This window comes from Homalodisca vitripennis, chromosome 2, assembly GCF_021130785.1.
Source record: "Homalodisca vitripennis isolate AUS2020 chromosome 2, UT_GWSS_2.1, whole genome shotgun sequence".
Lineage (NCBI taxonomy): Eukaryota > Metazoa > Arthropoda > Insecta > Hemiptera > Cicadellidae > Homalodisca > Homalodisca vitripennis.
In genome coordinates, this window is record NC_060208.1 from 7,250,721 (window position 1) to 7,276,464 (window position 25,744).

At 35.4% G+C, this 25,744-nt stretch overlaps 2 protein-coding genes across 2 annotated transcripts; both read left to right on the forward strand.

Moving 5' to 3' along the window:
* Nucleotides 1-4,839: 4,839 nt before the first annotated feature.
* On the forward strand, nucleotides 4,840-11,715 carry LOC124353493. Its single transcript, XM_046803344.1, has 5 exons — nucleotides 4,840-4,881; nucleotides 6,203-6,266; nucleotides 7,841-7,978; nucleotides 9,207-9,415; nucleotides 11,532-11,715. The coding sequence occupies exons 2-5, from the start codon at nucleotides 6,212-6,214 to the stop codon at nucleotides 11,628-11,630; spliced, it is 501 nt and encodes a 166-aa protein (XP_046659300.1). The 5' UTR covers nucleotides 4,840-4,881; nucleotides 6,203-6,211; the 3' UTR covers nucleotides 11,631-11,715.
* Nucleotides 11,716-12,513: 798 nt separating this feature from the next.
* LOC124353456 lies at nucleotides 12,514-22,803 on the forward strand. Its single transcript, XM_046803295.1, has 4 exons — nucleotides 12,514-12,526; nucleotides 15,399-15,539; nucleotides 17,209-17,420; nucleotides 22,626-22,803. The coding sequence occupies exons 1-4, from the start codon at nucleotides 12,514-12,516 to the stop codon at nucleotides 22,722-22,724; spliced, it is 465 nt and encodes a 154-aa protein (XP_046659251.1). The 3' UTR covers nucleotides 22,725-22,803.
* The last annotated feature ends 2,941 nt before the right edge of the window (nucleotides 22,804-25,744 follow it).

Here is a 25,744-nt window from a genome sequence, read left to right on the forward strand (position 1 = left end):
CAGCCAAAACCCTCTAATGGAGTTACACAATGCAAAAACGAATTCTTGTATATGTGGAAACAAAGTTTAATGCAACATTTAAAATCTATAGACGAAATATTTATCGAGATAACTTACGGATAGTTAAGTTTCATGTAATACTTTGTTAAAATTTCATATGACTCTGCTTATTTACAAATTTATTTTCCTGCGATTTTAACGTTGCCATCATAATTACTCATATGAAAAATGGAACAAAATTTGCTCACGCTCAAACCAAATCCCATGGAGTAAGATGCATCCTTTTCGAACTCTTATACTTGCATAAAATATACTTGTACTGTGTTACTTATATAAAAAATAAAGCCCTATGCAAAATTTCAAGACTGCCATTATTGGTCAGATCGTTTTCGAGATATCGTGTGCACGGACAGTAACAAACCAATGTTCCTACCCCTTCAATAATAGCCTTTGCTAACGCTCAGCTAAATAATTGCAATTAACGACAAACAAATTTAGGTCTGATAATAGTAAAGGATGGGATCAGTTTAGAAGCAAAGATACAATAGGGAAAATGTTCGCAAAGTGCCACTTCAGCTGATTGTTCTGCTAAATGCTTGAGTGAACAGGTCAAGCGCATAACTGCAAGCTGCTAAATAAACGTGAAGTTGCTGCATAGTTTATAATATCACAGAACCATTGTCAAGATGGCGTCCAGTTTGTTTATAGGAAGGGAAGTGGTGCTTGAAATATACGACTTTGAAAAGTTGTTCCTAGTTTTGATCACTTTGGACGTTCTCCGAACGTCCAGTGAATAGCGGTGGGAGCGTACCGTATCACGAACGTGACCTGAGTGTTCCAACCCAATTAAAAGTGCGATGTTGTGTTTTAACCTATTTTCTAGACTATTTGTGAATAAACTTATAAAACTATTCAACAGCTTAAGCAGCATTATAGGAATACACATCTCTGTTGACCAAGTCCCAGTGGAGGAAGTATACAAAGTTTGACAATATTACGTGATAACCACATCCAATAGCACCACTAACACTCTTTAATAACCGACGGTCAACCTCAGACGAACGCTATTCACGAAAAAAATACAGACCTCAATGAAACTCTAAATTACAACACGAAATTATAAATGATAAGACAAGATCCTTTTCACACGATAAGTGCACACCGGTGGCAAACTGAGGAAGATTACTTGCACGTTCTGGTGGTTTTGGTTAACTGTATGCAGGGATATTTGAAGCAGGTCTATGTTTAGCAATGGGTTTAGCTAATATGCTTAAATGAGTAAAAGATATGTGACTTTTTTATATATATGTTAAAATGTGATACTTTAAAAACTGAGACAAAAATATGACTGAAGGGCGAATTTGTTTTCTTAAAATGAGAAAAATGAGTGAACAGGTCAAGCGCATAACTGCAAGCTGCTAAATAAACGTGAAGTTGCTGCATAGTTTATAATATCACAGAACCATTGTCAAGATGGCGTCCAGTTTGTTTATAGGAAGGGAAGTGGTGCTTGAAATATACGACTTTGAAAAGTTGTTCCTAGTTTTGATCACTTTGGACGTTCTCCGAACGTCCAGTGAATAGCGGTGGGAGCGTACCGTATCACGAACGTGACCTGAGTGTTCCAACCCAATTAAAAGTGCGATGTTGTGTTTTAACCTATTTTCTAGACTATTTGTGAATAAACTTATAAAACTATTCAACAGCTTAAGCAGCATTATAGGAATACACATCTCTGTTGACCAAGTCCCAGTGGAGGAAGTATACAAAGTTTGACAATATTACGTGATAACCACATCCAATAGCACCACTAACACTCTTTAATAACCGACGGTCAACCTCAGACGAACGCTATTCACGAAAAAAATACAGACCTCAATGAAACTCTAAATTACAACACGAAATTATAAATGATAAGACAAGATCCTTTTCACACGATAAGTGCACACCGGTGGCAAACTGAGGAAGATTACTTGCACGTTCTGGTGGTTTTGGTTAACTGTATGCAGGGATATTTGAAGCAGGTCTATGTTTAGCAATGGGTTTAGCTAATATGCTTAAATGAGTAAAAGATATGTGACTTTATTATATATATGTTAAAATGTGATACTTTAAAAACTGAGACAAAAATATGACTGAAGGGCGAATTTGTTTTCTTAGGGTATGTGAATTAGTTATTGTTTAGGTTTAACAAGTGTTTAGTGATTTATGAGTTAAGGAAATTAATTTGTATTACTTCAAATTAAACAAGAAATGTTTTTAATAAAATATGACACGAACCTAATACGTAACTTTCTTCAGTCATCTTTCATATAAATACGTAAACAGTTCATATCCTGTCTTCAGTCGATTTCCTGTGTGTCTTATTTTAAGACATCCCGAAAATAAGTTACTGCTTTAAATGCATAGAGTTCTTAGAGTAGAATTGCCAAAATATATTTTTCATTTTTTATAACTTTTAGGAAAGACAACTTAAAGAGCTGTAACTAAACTATTTTTAATTAGAAAAAGAAAGCAACCGAGCAAAGAACGTAGCTATGATGGGAAGGGTTGATTCAATTAGAATGTTCAGTTTACCTCCGCTTCGAGCAACGTCTGAGATCTGACGCACTAAGCGGCTTAGTGCAACGTCTGAGATCTGACGCACTAAGCGGCTTAGTGCAACGTCTGAGATCTGACGCACTAAGCGGCTTAGTGCAACGTCTGAGATCTGACGCACTAAGCGGCTTAGTGCAACGTCTGAGATCTGACGCACTAAGCGGCTTACTGTAACGTCTGAGATCTGACGCACTAAGCGGCTTAGTGCAACGTCTGAGATCTGACGCACTAACCGGCTTAGTGCAACGTCTGAGATCTGACGCACTACGCGGCTTAGTGCAACGTCTGAGATCTGACGCACTAACCGGCTTAGTGCAACGTCTGAGATCTGACGCACTACGCGGCTTAGTGCAACGTCTGATATCTGACGCACTAAGCGGCTTAGTGCAACGTCTGAGATCTGACGCACTAACCGGCTTAGTGCAACGTCTGAGATCTGACGCACTACGCGGCTTAGTGCAACGTCTGATATCTGACGCACTAAGCGGCTTAGTGCAACGTCTGAGATCTGACGCACTAAGCGGCTTAGTGCAACGTCTGATATCTGACGCACTAAGCGGCTTAGTGCAACGTCTGATATCTGACGCACTAAGCGGCTTAGTGCAACGTCTGATATCTGACGCACTAAGCGGCTTAGTGTAACGTCTGAGATCTGACGCACTAAGCGGCTTAGTGTAACGTCTGAGATCTGACGCACTAAGCGGCTTAGTGTAACGTCTGATATCTGACGCACTAAGCGGCTTAGTGCAACGTCTGTTATCTGACGCACTAAGCGGCTTAGTGCAACGTCTGATATCTGACGCACTAAGCGGCTTAGTGCAACGTCTGTGATCTGACGCACTAAGCGGCTTAGTGTAACGTCTGAGATCTGACGCACTAAGCGGCTTAGTGTAACGTCTGAGATCTGACGCACTAAGCGGCTTAGTGTAACGTCTGATATCTGACGCACTAAGCGGCTTAGTGCAACGTCTGTGATCTGACGCACTAAGCGGCTTAGTGCAACGTCTGATATCTGACGCACTAAGCGGCTTAGTGTAACGTCTGAGATCTGACGCACTAAGCGGCTTAGTGTAACGTCTGAGATCTGACGCACTAAGCGGCTTAGTGTAACGTCTGATATCTGACGCACTAAGCGGCTTAGTGCAACGTCTGTGATCTGACGCACTAAGCGGCTTAGTGCAACGTCTGTGATCTGACGCACTAAGCGGCTTAGTGCAACGTCTGAGATCTGACGCACTACGCGGCTTAGTGCAACGTCTGTGATCTGACGCACTAAGCGGCTTAGTGCAACGTCTGTGATCTGACGCACTAAGCGGCTTAGTGCAACGTCTGAGATCTGACGCACTACGCGGAAAGTAACCGAATACAGTTTGTACTATTTTAACGTCCCTACCTGTGGCATTATACAGTGGAAGAGTAATGGTGTGCAAGGTAAATTGTGTTTGAACGTATATAACTTTTTAACAATTATGTAATCAATAACGTAAAAGTTTAAGAACCAAGCTTGTTAGCTATCAAGGGCACGTTTGAACAGATAAAAGCTAAATTAGGAGTACAATGAAGATAATATCTTTTGTCTTTGCATGAAATTAATGTTCCTATTACAGGGGAAGTTTGTTTAATCTTAATAGAGGACTTAGAAGATTCTCTTAGAACAAAATCTTATTAGCTGGTACAAAAGAGTTGTTAATGTATCGATGTTACGGTACTGATCATAATTTATTAAGTACATCCAATAAACATTTTGTATTCAATAACATTTTTCAGGTAAACTTATGGGTTTGTTGATAAAAACTACTTTCCAGTAATAAGCAATAATACGTATATAGGCATTTATATTACTCCTCTATATTCTAATAAATTTATGAAATATAATCTTATATTAAACTACAACGAAATAAAAAATATATTCTCGAACTAATAATAAAGCGTAAATGCATTTTTTCCCTCTTGTTAAGAAAGGTATTTTTAAGGTCTGTGCCTGAAAAACATTTTTTTTACCAAATATACAAAGAAGGAAAGGTTATCAAATTTGAATTCTATAGTAACCCACACGTAAACATTCTGTTGGAACCTGATCTATCTGAATTCTCCCTCTACATGTGAATTCGAGACCTGGTGATCAGCAGCGGTATAGCGACACGATCACGCAAGATCATGTCAGATACGTCAGCTGTTCAACTTCATCTCTACCGTAACAAAAGCCCCTGACATTGTTCATTAGGCTAGGACAATAAAAGTCTATCGAGTCCTCTCTGGAGCACATCTGTCTTCCAGACTGAGGTGTGAGTAGTGGTAGCTTCTGTAGTTTAGCTCAATTATTAGAAAAATAGGACCTGTAGTAATTAACGTACAATAAAAAGTAATACCTTTCTTTTGAAGATATAAGAAGAAAGTTTTAGAGCAATAATCTACCTTTAGATATCGGTAGATGAGCTAAACCAATCTCTATCTATATTAGTAATAATTATAAAATTTTTACATTACTTTTATGTTTCTCAAAGTTTAGAAAATAAGTTATTAATCTCGTAAATGCTTTTTTTCGTAAAATTTACAATTTTTACTTTCAGTAAATTTGCTCTATAAGTAGTGAACCGATTTCAATGACTATCGTATCCTTATACATGACAATAAAATTAAGACTGATAAGTTATTTGAATATATTTAAAAAATAAAGAAATTAAAATTAAAAAGATTAAAGGTAATGAAAGTGAAAAAAATATAAATCAGTAACCAAATAAAAAAGTGTGTAAATCCTTATTTTTATAAAACATAAACCAATTTCCAGTAAACATGGCTAATTTATCTTGGGCGGTATATTAACGCACCTGTACCCTTATACACCCCCCAGATACAACAATATGCTGTTATTGTTACAATAATCACTTGTCCTATTACAAAATCTGTTATTGTTGTCGCAATCACAACCACTAATTGTGTGTTTTTGTGTTTATATGACGCGACATGTGACAAACATATCCCTAGGGTGGGTTTTATTCAAACGTGGTGTTGATATTTCCTCACTATAGTAGATCTGGCTAATAGTTATGAAAGAAATTTAACATAGTGATGTTATACGACGATTAAACGACGCAAAAACGGTCTGAACATCTCGCTATGGAAAGGATCCCATCAAAACAGTATGGATGTTCTAAGAATCTTGTCTCAATTTCGAATTTATAATGAACCCGTTTTGAGCCTAAGAAACAAATTATGGGGTGAAAACTATGTCCAACAACACCATCTAAAGTTCTTAAGTGAAGAGTCTTGTATAAAACTAACAATATATGACTTACATGATGCTACATTTATATTAATATCCATAGAACTGAATATATATTCTCCCGCCATGTATGTTTAGAAGATGACAAAAATTCTTATAGTCATTTTGGAGATGTAAATATACCATAAGGACGTAATTAATATGGGTGAACTGTGAAATATGTCGCATTTCTTTAAAACTGTTTCTACATCAACGTTTTCGCTGTAAAAGAAGAAACAAAGCGCTAATTACAGAACCCATTTACATGCTGCATTACTTTAATTGTTACCATATCGTCTCATATTGATTTATGATGATGGGTTTTATGCTTGCTTTTTTCAGATATCAAAAATGTGGACCGGGACGATAATTACTGTTCTCTTTATTAGCATCGGAGCCATTGCAGGTAAGTAGTGAAAACGTACAGTGAAAAACTATCTGTCTTTCCTTTGTTAATTTTTTAATGGAGGGAGACATAATACCAGATTGTTTGTGTCCTAATAGGCTACATTCATCCATCCTTGCCACATTAAACATTTTCTTTAATACTGGACAAGATACAATACAGTAAGTATGGATATACCTTACACTTTGAGCACGAAAGCGGTTGTTTCGTATTTCTTCTTAATTTTGTGTTTTTCCATGGTCAATAAAAAGTCTATTTTAATATCAAGTACGTGTGTGACCTGAATTTATTTTTATTTTGGAAAACCAACCTAAAAAAACAAAGACGGATAATTCGGAACTCTTTTGTATTGTTATGTTTTTACTTCTGTAGAACTAAGTGGGGTGATGCATTTCGAAATTTTGAGTCGGTTTGGACGCACAAGTTTCTCGTTGTACTAGTATTTATTTCGCTATGTAGAAACTCTTTTTTGTTAAAATATAAAAACAATGAGTTCTTACTTGAAAGCAACAAAGAAAATTCCCATAAGAAATAAATCAATCATCAGCAGTGCTAGTTTTTGTGGAGGTCGAAATCTCTGTGTAGCAATGGGGTTAAAAATACAAAATGAATTTTTTACTCAGTTCATATTTTTTACAGCTTTACACAGGTATAAATAACTAAAGTAAAATTTATTTTCTCTTTGTCTCTTAATCCAATCATCTGACGGTTATATACCAATTATTTAAATGCCTGACGGTCAGTTTTATAAAGAAAAAAACCTCTATCGATGTCATGAAACTCCTGTATGTGTGCATTTTCGTGAAGGTATTCATTTACAATTTAAAGTTTGTAGTTCTAACAGTTATCATATCGTTTATATCATGGAAAACACACAATTTCCACTCTATAAACCGACTCTCCAGACTATTCTGGAGGATTTGCAATTTTTTTTATTTTTCAAACCGAATTATTATATTCTTAACGCTATTTAAGATGATTATTATTCGTAAGCAGCATCGGATTTTGCGTTTGGAGCTGTTTCTACAAATCAGTCTAGCTCATATGTTATATTAGCAAGGTTGGAGATCAAAAATATTTTATTTGAAAACAAGACCCAACAAAAGTTCAATACTGTTGTCAAATCCTCTCTCCTTTGTGCCTTATTGTCATAATCATCGATATTAAAAAAGGGTGTTAATTTATTTTAACTTGTTTTACTATAATATATACTACATGAAGTAGCTCATGCACTTTTAATAACAGTTATTGTTTAAGAAGTAAAATCATAACTGTCATAGGAGAGATAGAGATACATGGCGCAAAGAGAAAAATCCAAGACTATCAGTTGACGCCTATTGTTATTCTGGTATATTTTTACAACCTTATGCCACATTTGTTTTGCGATGTAACAGAAGAGTTATATACAAATATAATATTAATCGTATAGTTTGCTCACTTTATATCAATATCGATATATAAGACAATGAATTGATACTGCAAGTTATTAATTGAATGAAGCTCTATAATGACTACATTTTATTATGTATACGCATTTTTTGTTATTAACCAATAACATTGATTAATATCCTTAGATGCAAAATCAATTACGATCAGCAACGCAAGACTGGTCAGCACTCGAGGCGGAAGCTGTCGACAAGAAAATGGCATATACAGGTGCTCTGTCATACGAGGAGAGACGGCCACGTTCCAGGGAGTTCTTAATGTCGACGGTAAGTAGGAATAAGTGTCAGAGGTATGACTGGTAAGAGCTCGCGGTGGAAGCTGTGTACATAGAAGGTGGCATCAACAGGTGCTCTGTTGTACGAGGAGAGACAGCCACGTCCCATTGAGTATTCAATGTCGACGGTAAGTAGGAATAAGAGTCAGAGGTAAGCTTGGTAAGAGCTCTCGCGGTGGAAGCTGTGTACAAGAAGGTGGCATCAACAGGTGCTCTGTTGTACGAGGAGAGACAGCCACGTCCCATTGAGTATTCAATGTCGACGGTAAGTAGGAATAAGTGTCAGAGGTATGACTGGTAAGAGCTCGCGGTGGAAGCTGTGTACAAGAAGGTGGCATCAACAGGTGCTCTGTTGTACGAGGAGAGACAGCCACGTCCCATTGAATATTCAATGTCGACGGTAAGTAGGAATAAGTGTCAGAGGTATGACTTGGTAAGAGCTCGCGGTGGAAGCTGTGTACAAGAAGGTGGCATCAACAGGTGCTCTGTTGTACGAGGAGAGACAGCCACGTCCCATTGAGTATTCAATGTCGACGGTAAGTAGGAATAAGAGTCAGAGGTAAGCTTGGTCAGCTCGCGGTGGAAGCTGTGTACAAGAAGGTGGCATCAACAGGTGCTCTGTTGTACGAGGAGAGACAGCCACGTCCCATTGAGTATTCAATGTCGACATAAGAGTCAGAGGTATGACTGGTAAGAGTGGAAGCTGTGTACAAGAAGGTGGCATCACAGGTGCTCTGTTGTACGAGGAGAGACAGCCACGCATTGAGTATTCAATGTCGACATGACTGGTAAGAGCTCGCGGTGGAAGCTGTGTACAAGAAGGTGGCATCAACAGGTGCTCTGTTGTACGAGGAGAGACAGCCACGTCCCATTGAGTATTCAATGTCGACGGTAAGTAGGAATAAGAGTCAGAGGTAAGCTTGGTCAGCTCTCGCGGTGGAAGCTGTGTATTTATCGCAAGAACGAAAGGTAGAAAAACAGGTAACGATGATGTAAGAGTGTGCGATACTGAATATGAATAACTTGTCCTAGTTCCATACCAATGTCTACCACTAATGTCACTTTACTGTATTAAATACAGTCTTTTCACTGTATTAAATAGGTAAAATATAAGTGAAGGATATCTTAGAGTTAGTATATAAGGTAATTTTATTTTGAAAACACATAATCGACATAAGTTAATTCTGACTATCTTAACTCTAACCTCCTGAGTGTTTCAGGCGGAGATTCCCATGCGGGGATAGAATTGTTCCAAGTCACTCTGGAATTTACGAGAGAGCAGTTCGGAGAAGTGGCCTCCGATAAAAAGACTTGTCAGACGGTAGGAGGGGACGTGGTCATCGGGGGGGACTGTGACGTCACCTCTATTGCGGAAGGAAGCTACAATATAGTTCCGTTTTCGGTTAAGGTTCCGGATGTTGATAGTTCTGTAAGTAGTGTAAAAGTTTGTGATTACTGAAATAGCTAACACTTCATTTACTATGACTGAGAGAAACATGAAGAAGAACGTAAGACTGCTTTTTATTAGATTGGGTGTACAAAATATTGTAATGCGATATAATATAGTTTTGTACAATTTCCACACACTTGCAGCTTAAGATGTCTGTTCTGTTTCCGGTTAGGATTCCAAACATTAAACATCCCGTATTTGTATAGAAAAAATTTTGTTTGAAAATTTTAATGCATTTTGACACAACTGTCAAAAAAACAAAATGATATGCAATGCATATGAATATGTAATTCAAGAGATGAATTATTATGTATTAATATATCTTCTTCTTTTTCTTTGCCTGCGCTTGATATTCAAAACAAATGTTGTAATTTTTATTAGACAATAAATACAATAACTGAATTTTCCATAGAAATTAGGAAAGGAGATGTTTTGAGCAGAATTGTGTCAATTTGTTACGATATTTACCAATTTTAGTCAAGTTTATTTGCTGGTGCGCTCAGTCAGACTAATGGAAGGATCATGTAAGGATAACACTTATATAAGGAGTGAGCTCTCTGTAAACTCATATATGTGATTGTCTAGGGGCTGCCCTTGATTCAATGTGTTGTTAGTTAATGTTTCGTCACTCCCACTTCTATCCCTTAAACTCAGAAGGCAAAAAGTTTGCAATGAGTAGATAATTATATTAAATTATATCTAAATTATAGCCGTAGACAATCTTAAATATTGCGTACCTAAAGGTAATTGAAACATATAAACCAAATATACTGAAATCTTGTTTGATTTTTAAAGCATAATCAAAATTGATTAATCTATTAAGGAACATTCTCTAAAACAAAACAATATCCCTAACAATATGTACTCATGCATGATGAGTACAAGTGCTGCGTGAGGTATATTAATGCCTACCACATTAATTTTATTCGGCGAAACATGAAAGTTTATTATTAATCCAAAAAAAGGAAAAAGAGTAATTAGTATAAAATAGGAAAGTATTTGTCACTTATAATTACGTATATGACAGTTATGTTTTTAAGATTCAAACCAACCTCGAAAATAAAACATAAGTTCTGCAAACTCTTGTGGTTTTCCGGATTAAATTGATATATAAACGTGTTGCTTTGTATTATAAGCAGCTCAAATATATTGCAGGAAAATAAGAGGCTGTTAATGACCTTAGAATTTAACTTTTACAAATAATATCGTTTGTTGCCTCTTCCCACTTTGTTGCCTTCGTAACTTAAGTAGTGGTAATGACACACCTTAGTTATTCCATCTTTTACCAATAAATAGGGACCGGCCTGGTGCTGTTATGGAAATAAAATATTGAACGTCCTTGTACTTGTCGTTGGAAAACAGTTGACTCGAATATAAACTAAAGAATTTGTTTGTGTTTACTCTTATTAAGTTTTATTGGGGTTTCTTGTATCTGATGTTCAAATAACTATACTCTACCTGTGTTTACAAAATTTGATTAGTAGTGATTATATTTATTGACGTTGAATCCTGGAATAAATTGGATTCTAAAAATAGGGTGAAAGAGTAAGCTCGTATAATAATCAACGAAAGAATTGATTTAAATATATTTTAGGATCTTTCACAGCTGTGCGATTATATATTGCATATAAGGTATAAATAAAATATAAATCTTATAAGGTAAAGTATTTTATTACATGTTCCATTTTTGTAAGACCAGTTACCAGAAATAACATGAAAATGAAAGTATTAAAATGGTACAGAATTTATCACTCATGAAACTTGTTCCTTCGAACGTAGCAATACGAAGGATATAACTAAGTGTGTTCCGTAGTTGGCTATAGATGGTGAAATTTAAGATCAAAAGAGTGAAGTTTATGATCTTACGTAGTATAAACGTTTTACGTATGGATTGTGATGAAAAATCCAATATTTGTATCTGTTATATAGTCATAGAGTTCCTTTCCTCTGACTGCTTCAGTTTGGTGTCAATCATTCACCCAAACATTTAAATTTTGTTCTCTAAGGCTTCCAATAAATTTCATTAATTCTCATATGCAACACATATGTATGGTAATTTTGAAGCTAATAAACTAACAATGGCATTTTTTTGCAGATAACAACCAATTTCAGGGCTTTGGGGAAAGCGAGTTGGTCAGATGGTACAACTACTCAGGAGATTGAAATTGGTAGATGCAGAATCGACATTGAGTGAAAATATGTACTTTTCAAAGTGAATAATGTACTTCAGCAAATTCTTTTCCTAAGGTTTGCGTACATAAATAGAGATATAAAATGTTGCAATTGTCGTTTAATTACACCCTATTATCTTTACACGTAATATTCCAGTTAATTAATCACAAACATACACACACACACACGCGCGCGCGCGCGCGCGCACGCGCGAAAATGGATGATTTGAACTGATAATTACATTTTGGACAATTGATATCGTCATGTGACATAAATAGAACATAACATCCCTATAAACCACGGATGTCTTCCCCTACTTCTCAAAAAAATAAAAACGTTTATCAATTACCAAGTGTTTACTGGGATCTAAATGAATAGTTTTGGCCTTTTTTAAAGTGAGCCCGAAAAAATGACTGAGTAAACACATCTTCTTAGTGATTTATGACTTACTAAATTATTTTTTTATTACTTGTAATGTTTTAAATACACTTGAACCGAAGCCAGTGCACTTTTAATACATAAAAAACGTAACTCCCTTCAGCTATATATCATATAAATACTGTTAAAATTCCGTACCAAGTGTTCGGCCGCGTTTCTGAGAGTCTGGGTTCAAGACCTCCCAAAAATAATTTCCATACTTTTAATGCATCAAGTTCTTTGAAGATTGCCCAAAATATTTTTTTCTATGTTTATCGTCTTCAGGTTAAAGATCTGTAACTAAACAATTTATAATTTAAAAAACAAGGCAACAGAACACACACCGTAGCTATGGTTAGAACTGTTGTTGCAATTGGAATGATGAGTTTAACTCCACATGCCTGCCACAGTTTACACTGTGTGCTATGTCACTATCTGTGCCATTATACAATGAAGTAATGAGTAATAAGTGAGTAATACAATGAGTAATGAGTGTACAAGGTAAATTGTGTATGCATGGATGTAACTGTTATATCGATTACAGAATGTGTACCGCAGAAAGGAACGTTTTAGCAGTTAGGGTCTAAATTAGGATTGGAATGAAGATATATCTTTTGTCTTTAGATGAAAGTAATGTCCCAATTACAGGGAAAGATGGTTTAATCTTAATTGAAGGCTTAGAAGATCCACTCGGAACAAAATGTTATTGGTTGGTAAAACGATTTGATGCAATGATGTTACATTATTGCTTATATTTTATTAAGAATTTCTTTTATTTATTTATTTCCACATCAAAATTTTTGAGCAAATATGAGGTTGTTGAAACAAATATTAATCAAATAATACGTTTCAAGCAATAAACAATAATATCAGGCTATTTAAATTTATACCGCTCCCGATATTCAAACAAGTTAATCAAACATAATTTAGAGTAATCTAACCCTTCACTAAATCTAAATAAATAATAAATATTCTATGTAATTTTGAAGCTTAAAATACAATTTTAATGAGTGATTTCTTTGTGAAACGATAAAGTTTTTCTTATTTTTTAGTAAAGTTATATTTAATATTTTCTGTCAGAAAAAATGCAAAAATAAGTATTTGGACACTGGTTGTGTCACCTTATCCAAGGTAATTGAAAATTTTTTTACCAAACATTCAGAGCAGGGTACGTTAAATTAGAATACTATAGTAACCCGCACGAAAATAGTCCTATGGTGGCTAATCCAACTGATCCCCCCTCTACACCTCGAGCCGAACCCTGTTGCCAGTTTTACATGTTTGGAGCATTACTGATAAAATAAAAACCATCACCTGATAATGTAAACAGATATACTTATATTTGATTTCATTAATTTTTTTCGCAAATGTCTAACTCAAGTTTGTTATTACAGTTACCTCACAGCGGGAAAAGCTTGTGATCAGCAGCGGTGTGGCACCACAACCTAAAATTTCAACGCATTACATTAATGCAGGTTACTATTGTGTTATATGCTGGAGCCCAAAAATACAATAAACAGTCTTAAAACAATACTCAAAATGTGTTCTTGGGGCTATAATCGGTTCGCAATCACCCCCGGGATTTTTTTTAGATTTCTTTACAAGTGTCACTGCAAAAGCGGGTTTTCGTCACGGACCGATGAGGCTACTGAATTAGTTATGACTAAATCATATCATATTATTTTGTACTTGAACCTATTTCTGGATTGTGAACTAAGCACCAGACAGCTAATCACATGGTAATGAGAGAGACAGCAGCTGTTCAATTTCATCATCTACCGTAACAAAAGCGCCTGACCTTGTTCATTAGGCTAGGACAATAAAAGTCTATTAAGTTATCTATCCTATCTGGAGCCCATATATCTTCCAGACTGAGGTGTGAGTAGTGGTAGCTTACAAAAGTAAGTATTACAACAGTAGGGCCGGTAGTAATAAACGTACAAGAATTTATAATATCTTTCTTTTCAAGATATAAGAAGAAAGTGTTATATCTATAGTATTGATTTTAGGTATTAGGAGATGAGTTTATTTAACCTCTAATTATACAAGCAATAATAAAGCAGCGTCCTTCGTAATTCAAGTATAGTTGGGCGTTTATCTAAGCTTGGAAAATATTAGGTTAATGTTAACAAATGAATAATGCACTCGTATGCGTAATATGATTCTTAATGTTTACTAATATTCAAGAACTATCATTTCCATCAGCATAATATGTTTGCCTATTCTCCCGTCATGTATGTTTAGAATACACATGAAGTCAAAGTTCATATTGTCAACATCGATACCCCCTAGGATGTAATGGATGAACTGGATTAGTAAGATGTCGCACTCCATTTCAATCGTTCTATATCAATATTTTGCTATATATGTATAATAGTAAATACAGGTAAAGAAAACTCTATTTAACACGTACCATTGTTTTAGTCAATACCACGTCGCCTTGTACTGATTTGTGATAGTTGTTTTATGTGTGTTTTTCAGCGAGCTAAAATGTGGACCGAAACAATAATTATTATTGCAACCGTTTTATAAGCTTCGAAGCCAGTGCAGGTAAATATCATATACATTGGTAAACTATCCTTCTTTCATTCCGTCGTTCCTTTTTCAATGGCATAAAGGATAAAGAAACAAATTGTGGGTAGAACTATAAGCTACATTTATACATTCTTGCTACATTAAAATGAGCTTTAAAATTAATTATGAAACGCAATCTTTCTTTTTTCGATATATAATTGAAAAAGAAGCAATACAGCAATAATAAATATAACACACGCGTTTAAATTTAAAATGCTTAATGTGTACTTTTCTCTTATATTTTGTATTTTTCCATATCCAATAAAAGATATCTTTTTTAATACACAAGTACATGTGACCTGAATGTTTATCTTGAATGCTTGGAAAACCGATCTGTCAAAATACAACTACAGTAAGTAAAGATCAAACACTGCATACTTATAATTTCCTAAAATGTATAGTTCAAAGTATATTATTACAAGTAACTCTGTGCTCAAGACTGGTTGCAGAACATCAAGCTTACTCTATACTTTCAAGACTATCAATGTAACCAAATTTAAAATAGAAATTAAATTAACTAATCATTGTTTCATAGATATAACAGGAACTTTCAGTTAATAACGTATGTTCCTTTTACATTAGACACCATATGGTGTAATCCGGATTGATTTTTAAAATAGGATAGACCTAGACGTTAAGCAGGAACTCTAAGAATGCCATAATAAAATTTATGTACAATCGTTTTAGTAGTTTTTTACGTTAATGAGTAAAACACACCCATAGAGATACCATTAGATGTGTATAAAAGTATATATAACATGAGATTAGCATATTTAGTTCAGCGATATTGTATTTACAGAAGATAAAACATCGATTACGATCAGCAACGCAAGGCTGGTCAGCTCTCGCGGCGGAAGCTGTGTACAGGACGGTAAAGTCAACAGGTGTTGTGTCGAACGAGGAGAGACAGCCACGTTCCAGGGAGTCCTCAATGTCGACGGTGAGTAGGAATAAGAGTCAGAGGTAAGACTGGTCAGCTCTCGCGGTGGAAGCTGTGTACAGGACGGTAACGACAACAGGTGTTGTGTCGAACGAGGAGAGACAGCCACGTTCCAGGGAGTCCTCAATGTCGACGGTGAGTAGGAATAAGAGTCAGAGGTAAGAGTGGTCAGCTCTCGCGGTGGAAGCTGTGTACAGGACGGTAACGACAACAGGTGTTGTGTCGAACGAGGAGAGACAGCCACGTTCCAGGGAGTCCTCAATGTCGACGGTGAGTAGGAATAAGAGTCAGAGGTAAGACTGGTCAGCTCTCGCGGTGGAAGCTGTGTACAGGACGGTAACGACTACAGGTGTTGTGTCGAACGAGGAGAGACAGCCACGTTCCAGGGAGTCCTCAATGTCGACGGTGAGTAGGAATAAGAGTCAGAGGTAAGACTGGTCAGCTCTTCGCGGCGGAAGCTGTGTACAGGACGGTAACGACAACAGGTGTTGTGTCGAACGAGGAGAGACAGCCACGTTCCAGGGAGTCCTCAATGTCGACGGTGAGTAGGAATAAGAGTCAGAGGTAAGAGTGGTCAGCTCTCGCGGTGGAAGCTGAGTACAGGACGGTAACGACAACAGGTGTTGTGTCGAACGAGGAGAGACAGCCACGTTCCAGGGAGTCCTCAATGTCGACGGTGAGTAGGAATAAGAGTCAGAGGTAAGACTGGTCAGCTCTCGCGGTGGAAGCTGTGTACAGGACGGTAACGACAACAGGTGTTGTGTCGAACGAGGAGAGACAGCCACGTTCCAGGGAGTCCTCAATGTCGACGGTGAGTAGGAATAAGAGTCAGAGGTAAGACTGGTCAGCTCTCGCGGTGGAAGCTGTGTACAGGACGGTAACGACAACAGGTGTTGTGTCGAACGAGGAGAGACAGCCACGTTCCAGGGAGTCCTCAATGTCGACGGTAAGTAGGAATAAGAGTCAGAGGTAAGACTGGTCAGCTCTCGCGGCGGAAGCTGTGTACAGGACGGTAAAGTCAACAGGTGTTGTGTCGAACGAGGAGAGACAGCCACGTTCCAGGGAGTCCTCAATGTCGACGGTGAGTAGGAATAAGAGTCAGAGGTAAGACTGTAGTATTGAGCAAACTCCATACCAACAATAACTAAAGAGTGAGCATAGAACTAGCGTGTAACAACAAGTTAACTTACATAAAAGGGAGTCATATTGTCGCAGAGTTACGGTTCCTAAAAGGGTAACCAATATCTGTGTGACTGACATCTTGTTGTGAAATTTTTGAAAAATTAGTCTGCATATCATCCTGTTTTCTTTCTAATTCGGAACTAATAAACATGCAATTTCCGCCGTGAATACTTATTTTGTACCTTATTTGTACATAAAAACGTCTGAGCTAGTAGATCAGTGTTGGCCAAAAATGTGGTTACGTGTTTGATTCTACCTAACCCATAATAAATCCATCTTAATCTCCCAATTTTATTCTACGCTCGACCACTACCTTCCACTATTAAATACAGTGCATATAGTCCTTCTACTATAATAGGCAGTTTGAAGATCAGTGAGGAGAATATTTGAATCACAATATAAGTTTACAAAAAATTTGACATCATCTTCATAGTTAATCCTACCTTATCTGAACTCTAACTTCCTGTCCTCTTTCTGAGTGTTTCAGGTGGAGAATACTCCCATCTGGGGATAGAATCGCTCGTAGTTACGCTGGAATGGACGAAAGAAAAGCTCGGAAAAGTGGTCACCAAAGCCCAGACTTGTCAGAAGGTGGGAGGAGACGTGGTCATCAAGGGGGAGTGCGCAGTCACTGTTATGGCGGAAGGAAGCTACAAGATAGTTCCGTTTCCGGTCAAGATTCCAAAGCTTCATCATCCTGTAAGTAAGTAGTGTAAAAGGTGCTGAAATGAATGATTTACTATGACTGAGAAAACCCTCAAGTAGAACGAAAGGCTCTTGATAAAATTGGGTGTATAAAAGTCATGACAATATGCTTAGAGAGTTTTATACAAGTTCCACTCTCTCGTTGCCTAAGATGTCTGTTCCATTTTGTTAAGATAAACATGTAATATGTGTTGTGATGTCTGCCCGGCCATTGATGGTGGTTCGAAAGTCACCTTTAAGCCGTTGGTGCCCAGGTTAAGTGTTAGAGAGGGCTTCTTAGCCCTAACCTGGCCTGGTAAAATATGAAATCATTACTTTACTTTACATACTAAAAAATATGTTTTTTACATTTTCGATGTATTTTGACACCGTTCGAAAATTACCGTTGAGAAATGAGATGAATTATCGTACATTATTTAATATTTCTTTCTGATTAATTATATACTTTCTTCTTATTCCTTGTCCACGCTTTGTATTTAAAACCGATTTTACAGCTTTCCTTAACAGTAAATACAGTAACTGAACTTACCATAGCAATGGTGAAAGGAGATGTTTTGAGGAAAATGGAGTCAGTCTGTTACGATTTCTATCAATTTCAGTCAAGTTTGTTTGCTTATTGCGATCAGTCAGACTAATGGAAGGATCCTGTAAGGATAACACTTGAAATATAGTGATTGAGCTCTCTGTAACTCGTGTGTGATTGTCTGGGCCCTGTCCTTAATATTACTGTTAGTACTGTAAGATCTCATATTGTCAAATTTTTCGTCACTCCCAGTTGTACCCCTTAAATGCAGAAGGCAAAATCTATGCAATTAGTAGGTAAAATAGTATATTAAATTAAACCTATAACATAGCCGTTCGGGTCAAAGAAGGACAAATTTCAATATTGCGCACCTCAGTACAGAAACATAGGAGATTACGCTAAATATAACGATACTTCTTCTAACATAAATATCGTTTTACTTGTCGTTGGAAAATAATTTACGAAAATAAACAGTAGAGAATGTTTACTTACTCTCAGTATTGTTTTTTTCTCATATGTGACGTTCAAATGATTTCGATCTACCTGGATTTGCAAGATTTTATCAATTATACTTTTTAGAGATGAAACCTGGAATAAATTAGGTTCTCAGAATCGGATGCAACAGTAACCACTCTCTGAAAGAATTTACGTAATTACTGTATTCATGTAACTTTCACAGCCGGCCTCATCACAAAAGTAACGGAAGATACTAGGGAACACACATACATACATACAGACATATATTGTAAAAATATAATATTTAGGTTAATTAATAAACTTACCTATAATGTGAATTTGAGAACTATATTCGTTGTAAGCTGCGGTATACAGTAATTAGCGTTTTAATACCCTTCCGTTTTGACCCCAACCAAAACAAAGCGTGGATTTTTCCGAAGAGAAATTCCTCTATAAAATTCAATAAGAGTTAGGTCATGTGTTTATACTGTACCAATTGGCTCTCTATTCCTAGACTACATAGTTTTTAAGCAAATCTACAGCTTACAAAGTAAAGTATTGTATTAAAGATTTACCGTTTTTAAGATCAACACAGTTACCTGATATGACATGAAAACATAACAGAATTTATCCCTCATGTACCCCGTGCCTTTGTACAGTGTTGGCAATCGATTTATTTTGTTCAGTCAATAGGAATTTAGCCAACTTCACAAAGAACACAAACTGATTTCAAGTAGTTGGAAATGTATGGTGAATTTTAAGATGGAAAGTGTGAAATTCATGAACTTACGTAGTATAAACGTACTCTACGTATGTCCATCTATTTTGATGGAAAAGCCATTATTCGTATCTTTTATATAGGCTAGTAAAATGGTTGGTTATCTTTAAGGGAGTTCAGTTTGTTGTCACCCATTCAAACAAGAATAAAATTTGTTCTCTAAGGTGTAATTTGTTCTCTAACTTTCATTGCTTCTTTTTAGCAATATATAGTCTAGTTGAGGTTCCTTTCCTTTAAGTGAATTCATTTTGTTATAACCTATTCACCCAAGCATCGAATTTGTTCTCTAAGGTGTACGATAACTTTCATTTTATTAGCACTATATAGCCTAGTTGAGGTTCCTTTCCTTTGAGTGAATTCATTTTGTTATAACCCATTCACCTAAGTATTGAATTTGTTCTCTAATGTGTACGATAACTGTCATTTTATTAGCACTATATAGCATAGTTGAGGTTCCTTTCCTATGAGTGAATTAATTTTGCTATAAGCATTGAATTTGTTCTCTAAGGTGTTTACGATAACTGTCATTTTATTAGCACTATATAGCTTAGTTGAGGTTCCTTTCCTTTAAGTGAATTAATTTTGCTATAAGCATTGAATTTGTTCTCTAATGTGTACGATAACTGTCATTTTATTAGCACTATATAGCATAGTTGAGGTTCCTTTCCTTGAGTGAATTAATTTTGTTATAACCCATTCACCTAAGTATTGAATTTGTTCTCTAATGTGTTACTACGATAACTGTCATTTTATTAGCACTATATAGCATAGTTGAGGTTCACTTTCCTTTGAGTGAATTAATTTTGTTATAAGCATTGAATTTGTTCTCTAATGTGTACGATAACTGTCATTTTATTAGCACTATATAGCATAGTTGAGGTTCCTTTCCTTTGAGTGAATATTCATTTTGTTTAAACAACCCATTCACCTAAGTATTGAAATTTGTCGCTCTACTGTGTACGATAACTGTCATTTGATTAGAACTATATAGCATAGTTGAGGTTCATTTCCTTTGAGTGAATTAATTTTGTTATAAGCATTGAATTTGTTCTCTAATATGTACGATAACTGTCATTTTATTAGCACTATATAGCTTATTTGAGGTTCACTTTCCTTTGAGGTGAAATTTAATTTTGCTATAAGCATTGGATGAATTTGTTCTCTAATGTGTACGATAACTGTCATTTTATTAGAGCACTATATAGCATAGTTGAAGAGTTGGTTGTTTATTTTGTTTTTCCTTTCTTTTGAGTGAATTAATTTTGTTATTAAGCATTGAATTTGTTCTCTAAGTGTGAACGATAACTTTCATTTATTAGCACTATATAGCCTAGTTGAGTTCCTTTCCTTTCAGTGAATTAAATTTTGTTATATAGCATTGTAATTTGTTCTCTAAGGTGTACGATAACTGTCATTTTATTAGGAACTATTTTAGCATACGTGAGGTTCCTTTCCTTTGAGTGAATTAATTTTGCTATAAGCATTGAATTTGTTCTCTAAGGTGTACGATAAATGTCTTTTTTTAGCACTATATAGCATAGTTGAGGTTCCATTTTACCTTTGAGTGAATTAATTTTGCTTATAAGCATTGAATGTTGTTCTTTAAGGTGTTACGATAAACTGTCATTTTATTAGCCACTATATAGCTTAGTTGAGGTTCCTTTCCTTTGAGTGAATTAATTTTTGTTATAAGCATTGTATTTTGTTCTATAATGTGTACGATAACTGTACATATTTTATTTAGCACTATATTAGCTTAGTTGAGGTTCCTTTCCTTTGAGTGAATTTAATTTTGCTATAAGCATTGAATTTGTTCTCTCTAATGTGTACGATAAACTGTCATTTTATTAGCACTATATAGCATAGTTGAGGTTCCTCTTCCTTTGAGTGAATTAATTTTGTTATAAGCATTGAATTTGTTCTCAAGGTGTACGATAACTTTCATTTTATTAGCACTATATAGCCTAGTTTGAGGTTCATTTCCTTTGAGTGAATTCATTTTGTTATAACTCCATTCACCTAAGTATTGATTTTGTTCTCTAATGTGTTAACGATAACTGTCATTTATTAGCACTATATAGCATAGTTGAGGTTCCTTTCCTTTGAGTGAATTAAATTTTTATTTTTTTTTTGTATATAAGCATTGAATGTTTGTTCTCTAAGGTGTACCGATAACTGTCATTTTATTAGCACTATATAGCATAGTTTGAGGTTCCTTTCCTTTGAGTGAATTTAATTTTGCCTATAAGCATTGAATTTGTTCTCTAAAGGTTGTTACGATAACTGTCATTTTATTAGCACTATATAGCCTAGTTGAGGTTCACTTTCCTTTGAGTGAATTAATTTTGTTATAAGCATTGAATTTGTTCTCTAATGTGTACGATAACTGTCATTTTTATTAGCCCACTATATAGCTTAGTTGAGGTTCCTTTCTTTGAGTGAATTAATTTTGCTATAAGCATTGAATTTGTTCTCTAATGGTGTACGATAACTGTCATTTTATTAGCACTATATAGCATAGTTGAGGTTCCTTTCCTTTGTGTGAATTCATTTTGTTATAACCCATTCACCATAAAGTATTGAATTTGTTCTCTAATGTGTACGATAACTGTCATTTTATTAGCACTATATAGCATAGTTGAGGTTCCTTTCATTTGAGTGAAATAATTTTTGCCATAAGCATTGAATTTGTTCTCTAAGGTGTAAAATAACTGTCATTTTATTAGCACTATATAGCATAGTTGAGGTTCCTTTCCTTGAGTGAATTAATTTTGCTATAAGCATTGAATATTTGTTCTCTAAGGTGTACGATAACTGTCATTTTATTAGCACTATATAGCAGTCAGTTGAGGTTCCTTTCCTTTGAGGTGAAATTAATTTTGCTATAAGCATTGAATTTGTTCTCTAAGGTGTACGATTAAACTGGTCATTTTATTAGCACTATATAGCTTAGTTGAGGTTCCTTTCCTTTGAGTGAATTAAATTTTGTTATAAGCATTGAATTTTGTTCTCTAAGGTGTACGATAAACTGTCATTTTTATTAGCACTATATAGCCTAGTTTGAGGTTCCTTTCCTTTGATTGAATTAATTTTGCTATAAGCATTGAATTTGTTCTCTAAGGTGTACGATAACTGTCATTTTATTAGCACTATATAGCCTAGTTGAGGTTCCTTTCCTTTGAGTGAATTCATTTTGTTATAACCCATTCACCCAAGCATTGAATTTGTTCTCTAAGGTGTACGATAACTGGCATTTATTATCAATGTATACGCTAGTAGTTATGAGGTTCCTTTCCTTTAAGTGAATTCAATTTGGTGTCACCCATTCAACCATGCATTCCATTTGTTCTCCAAGGTGTATGATAACTTTCAATACTTCTGCTTAGCCTTCTTTGTGGGTTTTTAAGGCAATAAACTAAAAATGGCGGTTGTTTTTTTACAGATAAAAACTAACTTCAGGGCATTGGCGTCAGCGAAGTGGTCCGACGGGTCCACCACTAAGGAAATGGAAATTGGTAGATGTGAAGTCGACATAAACTAAAAATATTAAATATGGAAGTGTATAATATGCGAAGATACTTATACATAAAATTGCATATTTAAACAAATGCATAAAGAATTATATTTGTCTTTTAATTAAACCCTCCCTGCCATATTGAAATAAAGTTAAATTCCTATAGGCCGTCATAAGGAGGCTTGTAGCTGACATGTATATACGAGTATGGTCAGTAAATATGATTTTGTTATAAATATATACGAGTTTGTATTTTCTTAAGTCCTCCTAACGTTTCTTTTACATTGTATGGGAGAAATATGTTTGATGATTGAGACTTTCATAGATTTTTAAACACTAATTTACTTATACTTGGTAATATACTTGTATTACATTTATTTATAAGAAGTGGCTGAGGTAGGCATAATTTAAGATTCGTATCCTTTGTTGATTTGAAAATAAATGGAGGCTATAAAATATCTCGTCATGCTCGTTCTCTGTATCATAGTAACATTACCGTTTTACCGAGGAATGTCTGATACTAACACAACCACACTCGAGTAGATTGCCTTCAGATTATTCTGCAAGCATATTTTACTAAAATGTAGGTTACAGTTTTCATGGGGCTAAAGATACACTTATTAAATAATTTCAGGACATTAAAATATGTAGTATATATTGTAAAAAATACACACAGTTATAAAAATTTGAAGCTTTATTTACGATGTGTTACTTTTAATGTTTACAATGACGAAGGATTGACTTAACACTATATAATGTCTAAAACTATAAAACCTAAAACTATAAAAAATAGATGCACAAAGCAAACCTACCATTACAGCAATGAGATCCCGGGCTCGGGCAACACATCCATGTTGGATGATGGATGCATTGCCCGAGCCCGGGATCTCATTGCTGTAATGGTAGGTTTGCTTTGTGCATCTATTTTTGTGGACTAATGCCTTCCAGAACTGTAGTTCGCAAACAGAACAACAGCACAAGCTGGAGACCTTAGACGACTAGGTATCCATTATTATTGCAGTCTCCAAGAGGCCTGGTTGTGACCGTAGACGAAATATACAGCTAACTATTTTCAGCAGTGCAGTACACCTTTACAACGAGAATTGTCCAACGAAAGATGGATCAAACTTCGTGTTTTATGAACTACGCGAATTATATATCATAGCATTGTGACCAAGGAACCAAAATGTCTTCAGTGCTACGCATTTAGTAACAAGTGTAAAAGCTTGTAGGCTTTTAAAATAAGGATTGAGGAATAAGAATTTTCTTTTCTAGAGAAGCGTTACAATTAATATTCACCAAGTAATCTAAACATGTCACAGCTGTATCACATAATGAGCTATAATTATTTATAGTTACTTTTGATACGTTAAACCAGTAAAAGAATCTATAAACTTGTTGCTTACAACTCTTGACTTTGAGTAAACCTTACATTGTGTTCAACATTTTGAGATTCGTTTCCAAAGTAGAAGCCTAAAATATCCAAGGACCAGTCTGTATAGTGAAAGGATATAAAAATAGGATCACGTTTTAAGGTAATCAGGATGATAGTTAAACTTACCCCACAAAACAACACTCAAAACCTCACGAAACTTTTAAACTATATATTCTTAAATAGTAACGTTTCAAATGTATAGAGAAACGTTTAGAGATCTCTGACTTGATTCTATTTTGTGGAAATTATTAGGTCTAGGACATTTTTATTTTAATGGTAAAGGTCGACTAACTGTTGCTGAGAAATAGTTGGAAACTCAGACAATTAGAAGTAAAACGTTACAAATCGTATAAAGGGTTGTAAATTTATGGGGTAAATATTTGTCAGTTTGTCATAACTCCCCATGCAAGTTCTGTCACCGAAACGCGCTGATTATCCAATAGAAATGTGCCGTTCGGTCATGACGTTCAATTCAAATGGGTCACTTAGGTAAAGAGTGATCCTGATCGTAGTGTTTCAAAAGACACGTTGACTCCGAACGTAACGTTCACTTTTTCCTGCCAAATGAATAAATTTGATATTTCTTCCAAATCAGTTCAATTCTTTATAAGAATCGTTAAAACTTATAAAATTAAATCCATTTTAAAGACGTTCATTAAACAAGTAGCTCTAAATATGAAACTAACTAAAAATGTGTATATTCAGTTGTTTATAGGTTTTCAGCAGGTCCCCAACATCGAGGAGCTGTTCAGTCGTTCTTCCGTGAGCTGAGAGTCGCTAACCAGTATTGACTACATTCTTCGGTTCTCGTAGTTCTTTATGATCTCAGTGATCTGCAAGACATAGAAGAAAACTGTTTAAATCTGAACTCATTATGGACCAACCAGTTCAGCTCACACTGCTGGATAGGTTAACACAGTTGCGGCGGGAGCACACTGATATTATCCCTACTGTCTTAAGTCGGTACATGACTCGTGTCGCAGTGAAGATGTTAAGAACAAAACCGTACCGTAATACTGGATGGTGGAAGATGGGGACTTGAACTTAATCGGTGTTTAAATTAGGTTGTTACTTACAAAAATAAATTATTTCCAACGAACAATGCATGAGGAGTTTTATTAATTTATTTTAAGTATTTGTAAGGTAATCATCAATATGGCAAGTCAAAGGAATATCAGTAAATTAAATAATAAATAAATCTGTGCATACAGTATTGACATTTAAAATATTTAGTAAAGTATCTAGTAACTTACGATTAATTAATTTTAATCAGTTTTGATATACATTCACTAGATACCGGAAAGAATATATTTATTGTTATATATCTATACCTTCACTGTATGATATTTAATTTCTTCCTACACTCATTCACTTGTTTGCAAGCGAATCCTTTCGTGAACTCGTTCATTTCGTCGTCATTCACACGATACCTGTGACACACTCTAGCGACAAGACTCGGTAACTCTCCACTGAACGGGTCAATTGAACCAGTCGCGGCTGTGAACAAGATCCACTGATTCTAACGTCACTAGATTAGCTTGAAATAGTGAAACAAGTAATTAAGTTATCAGAAAAGGTTGGAGGGGGAATTAACAACAAACCGGTTTTTGGC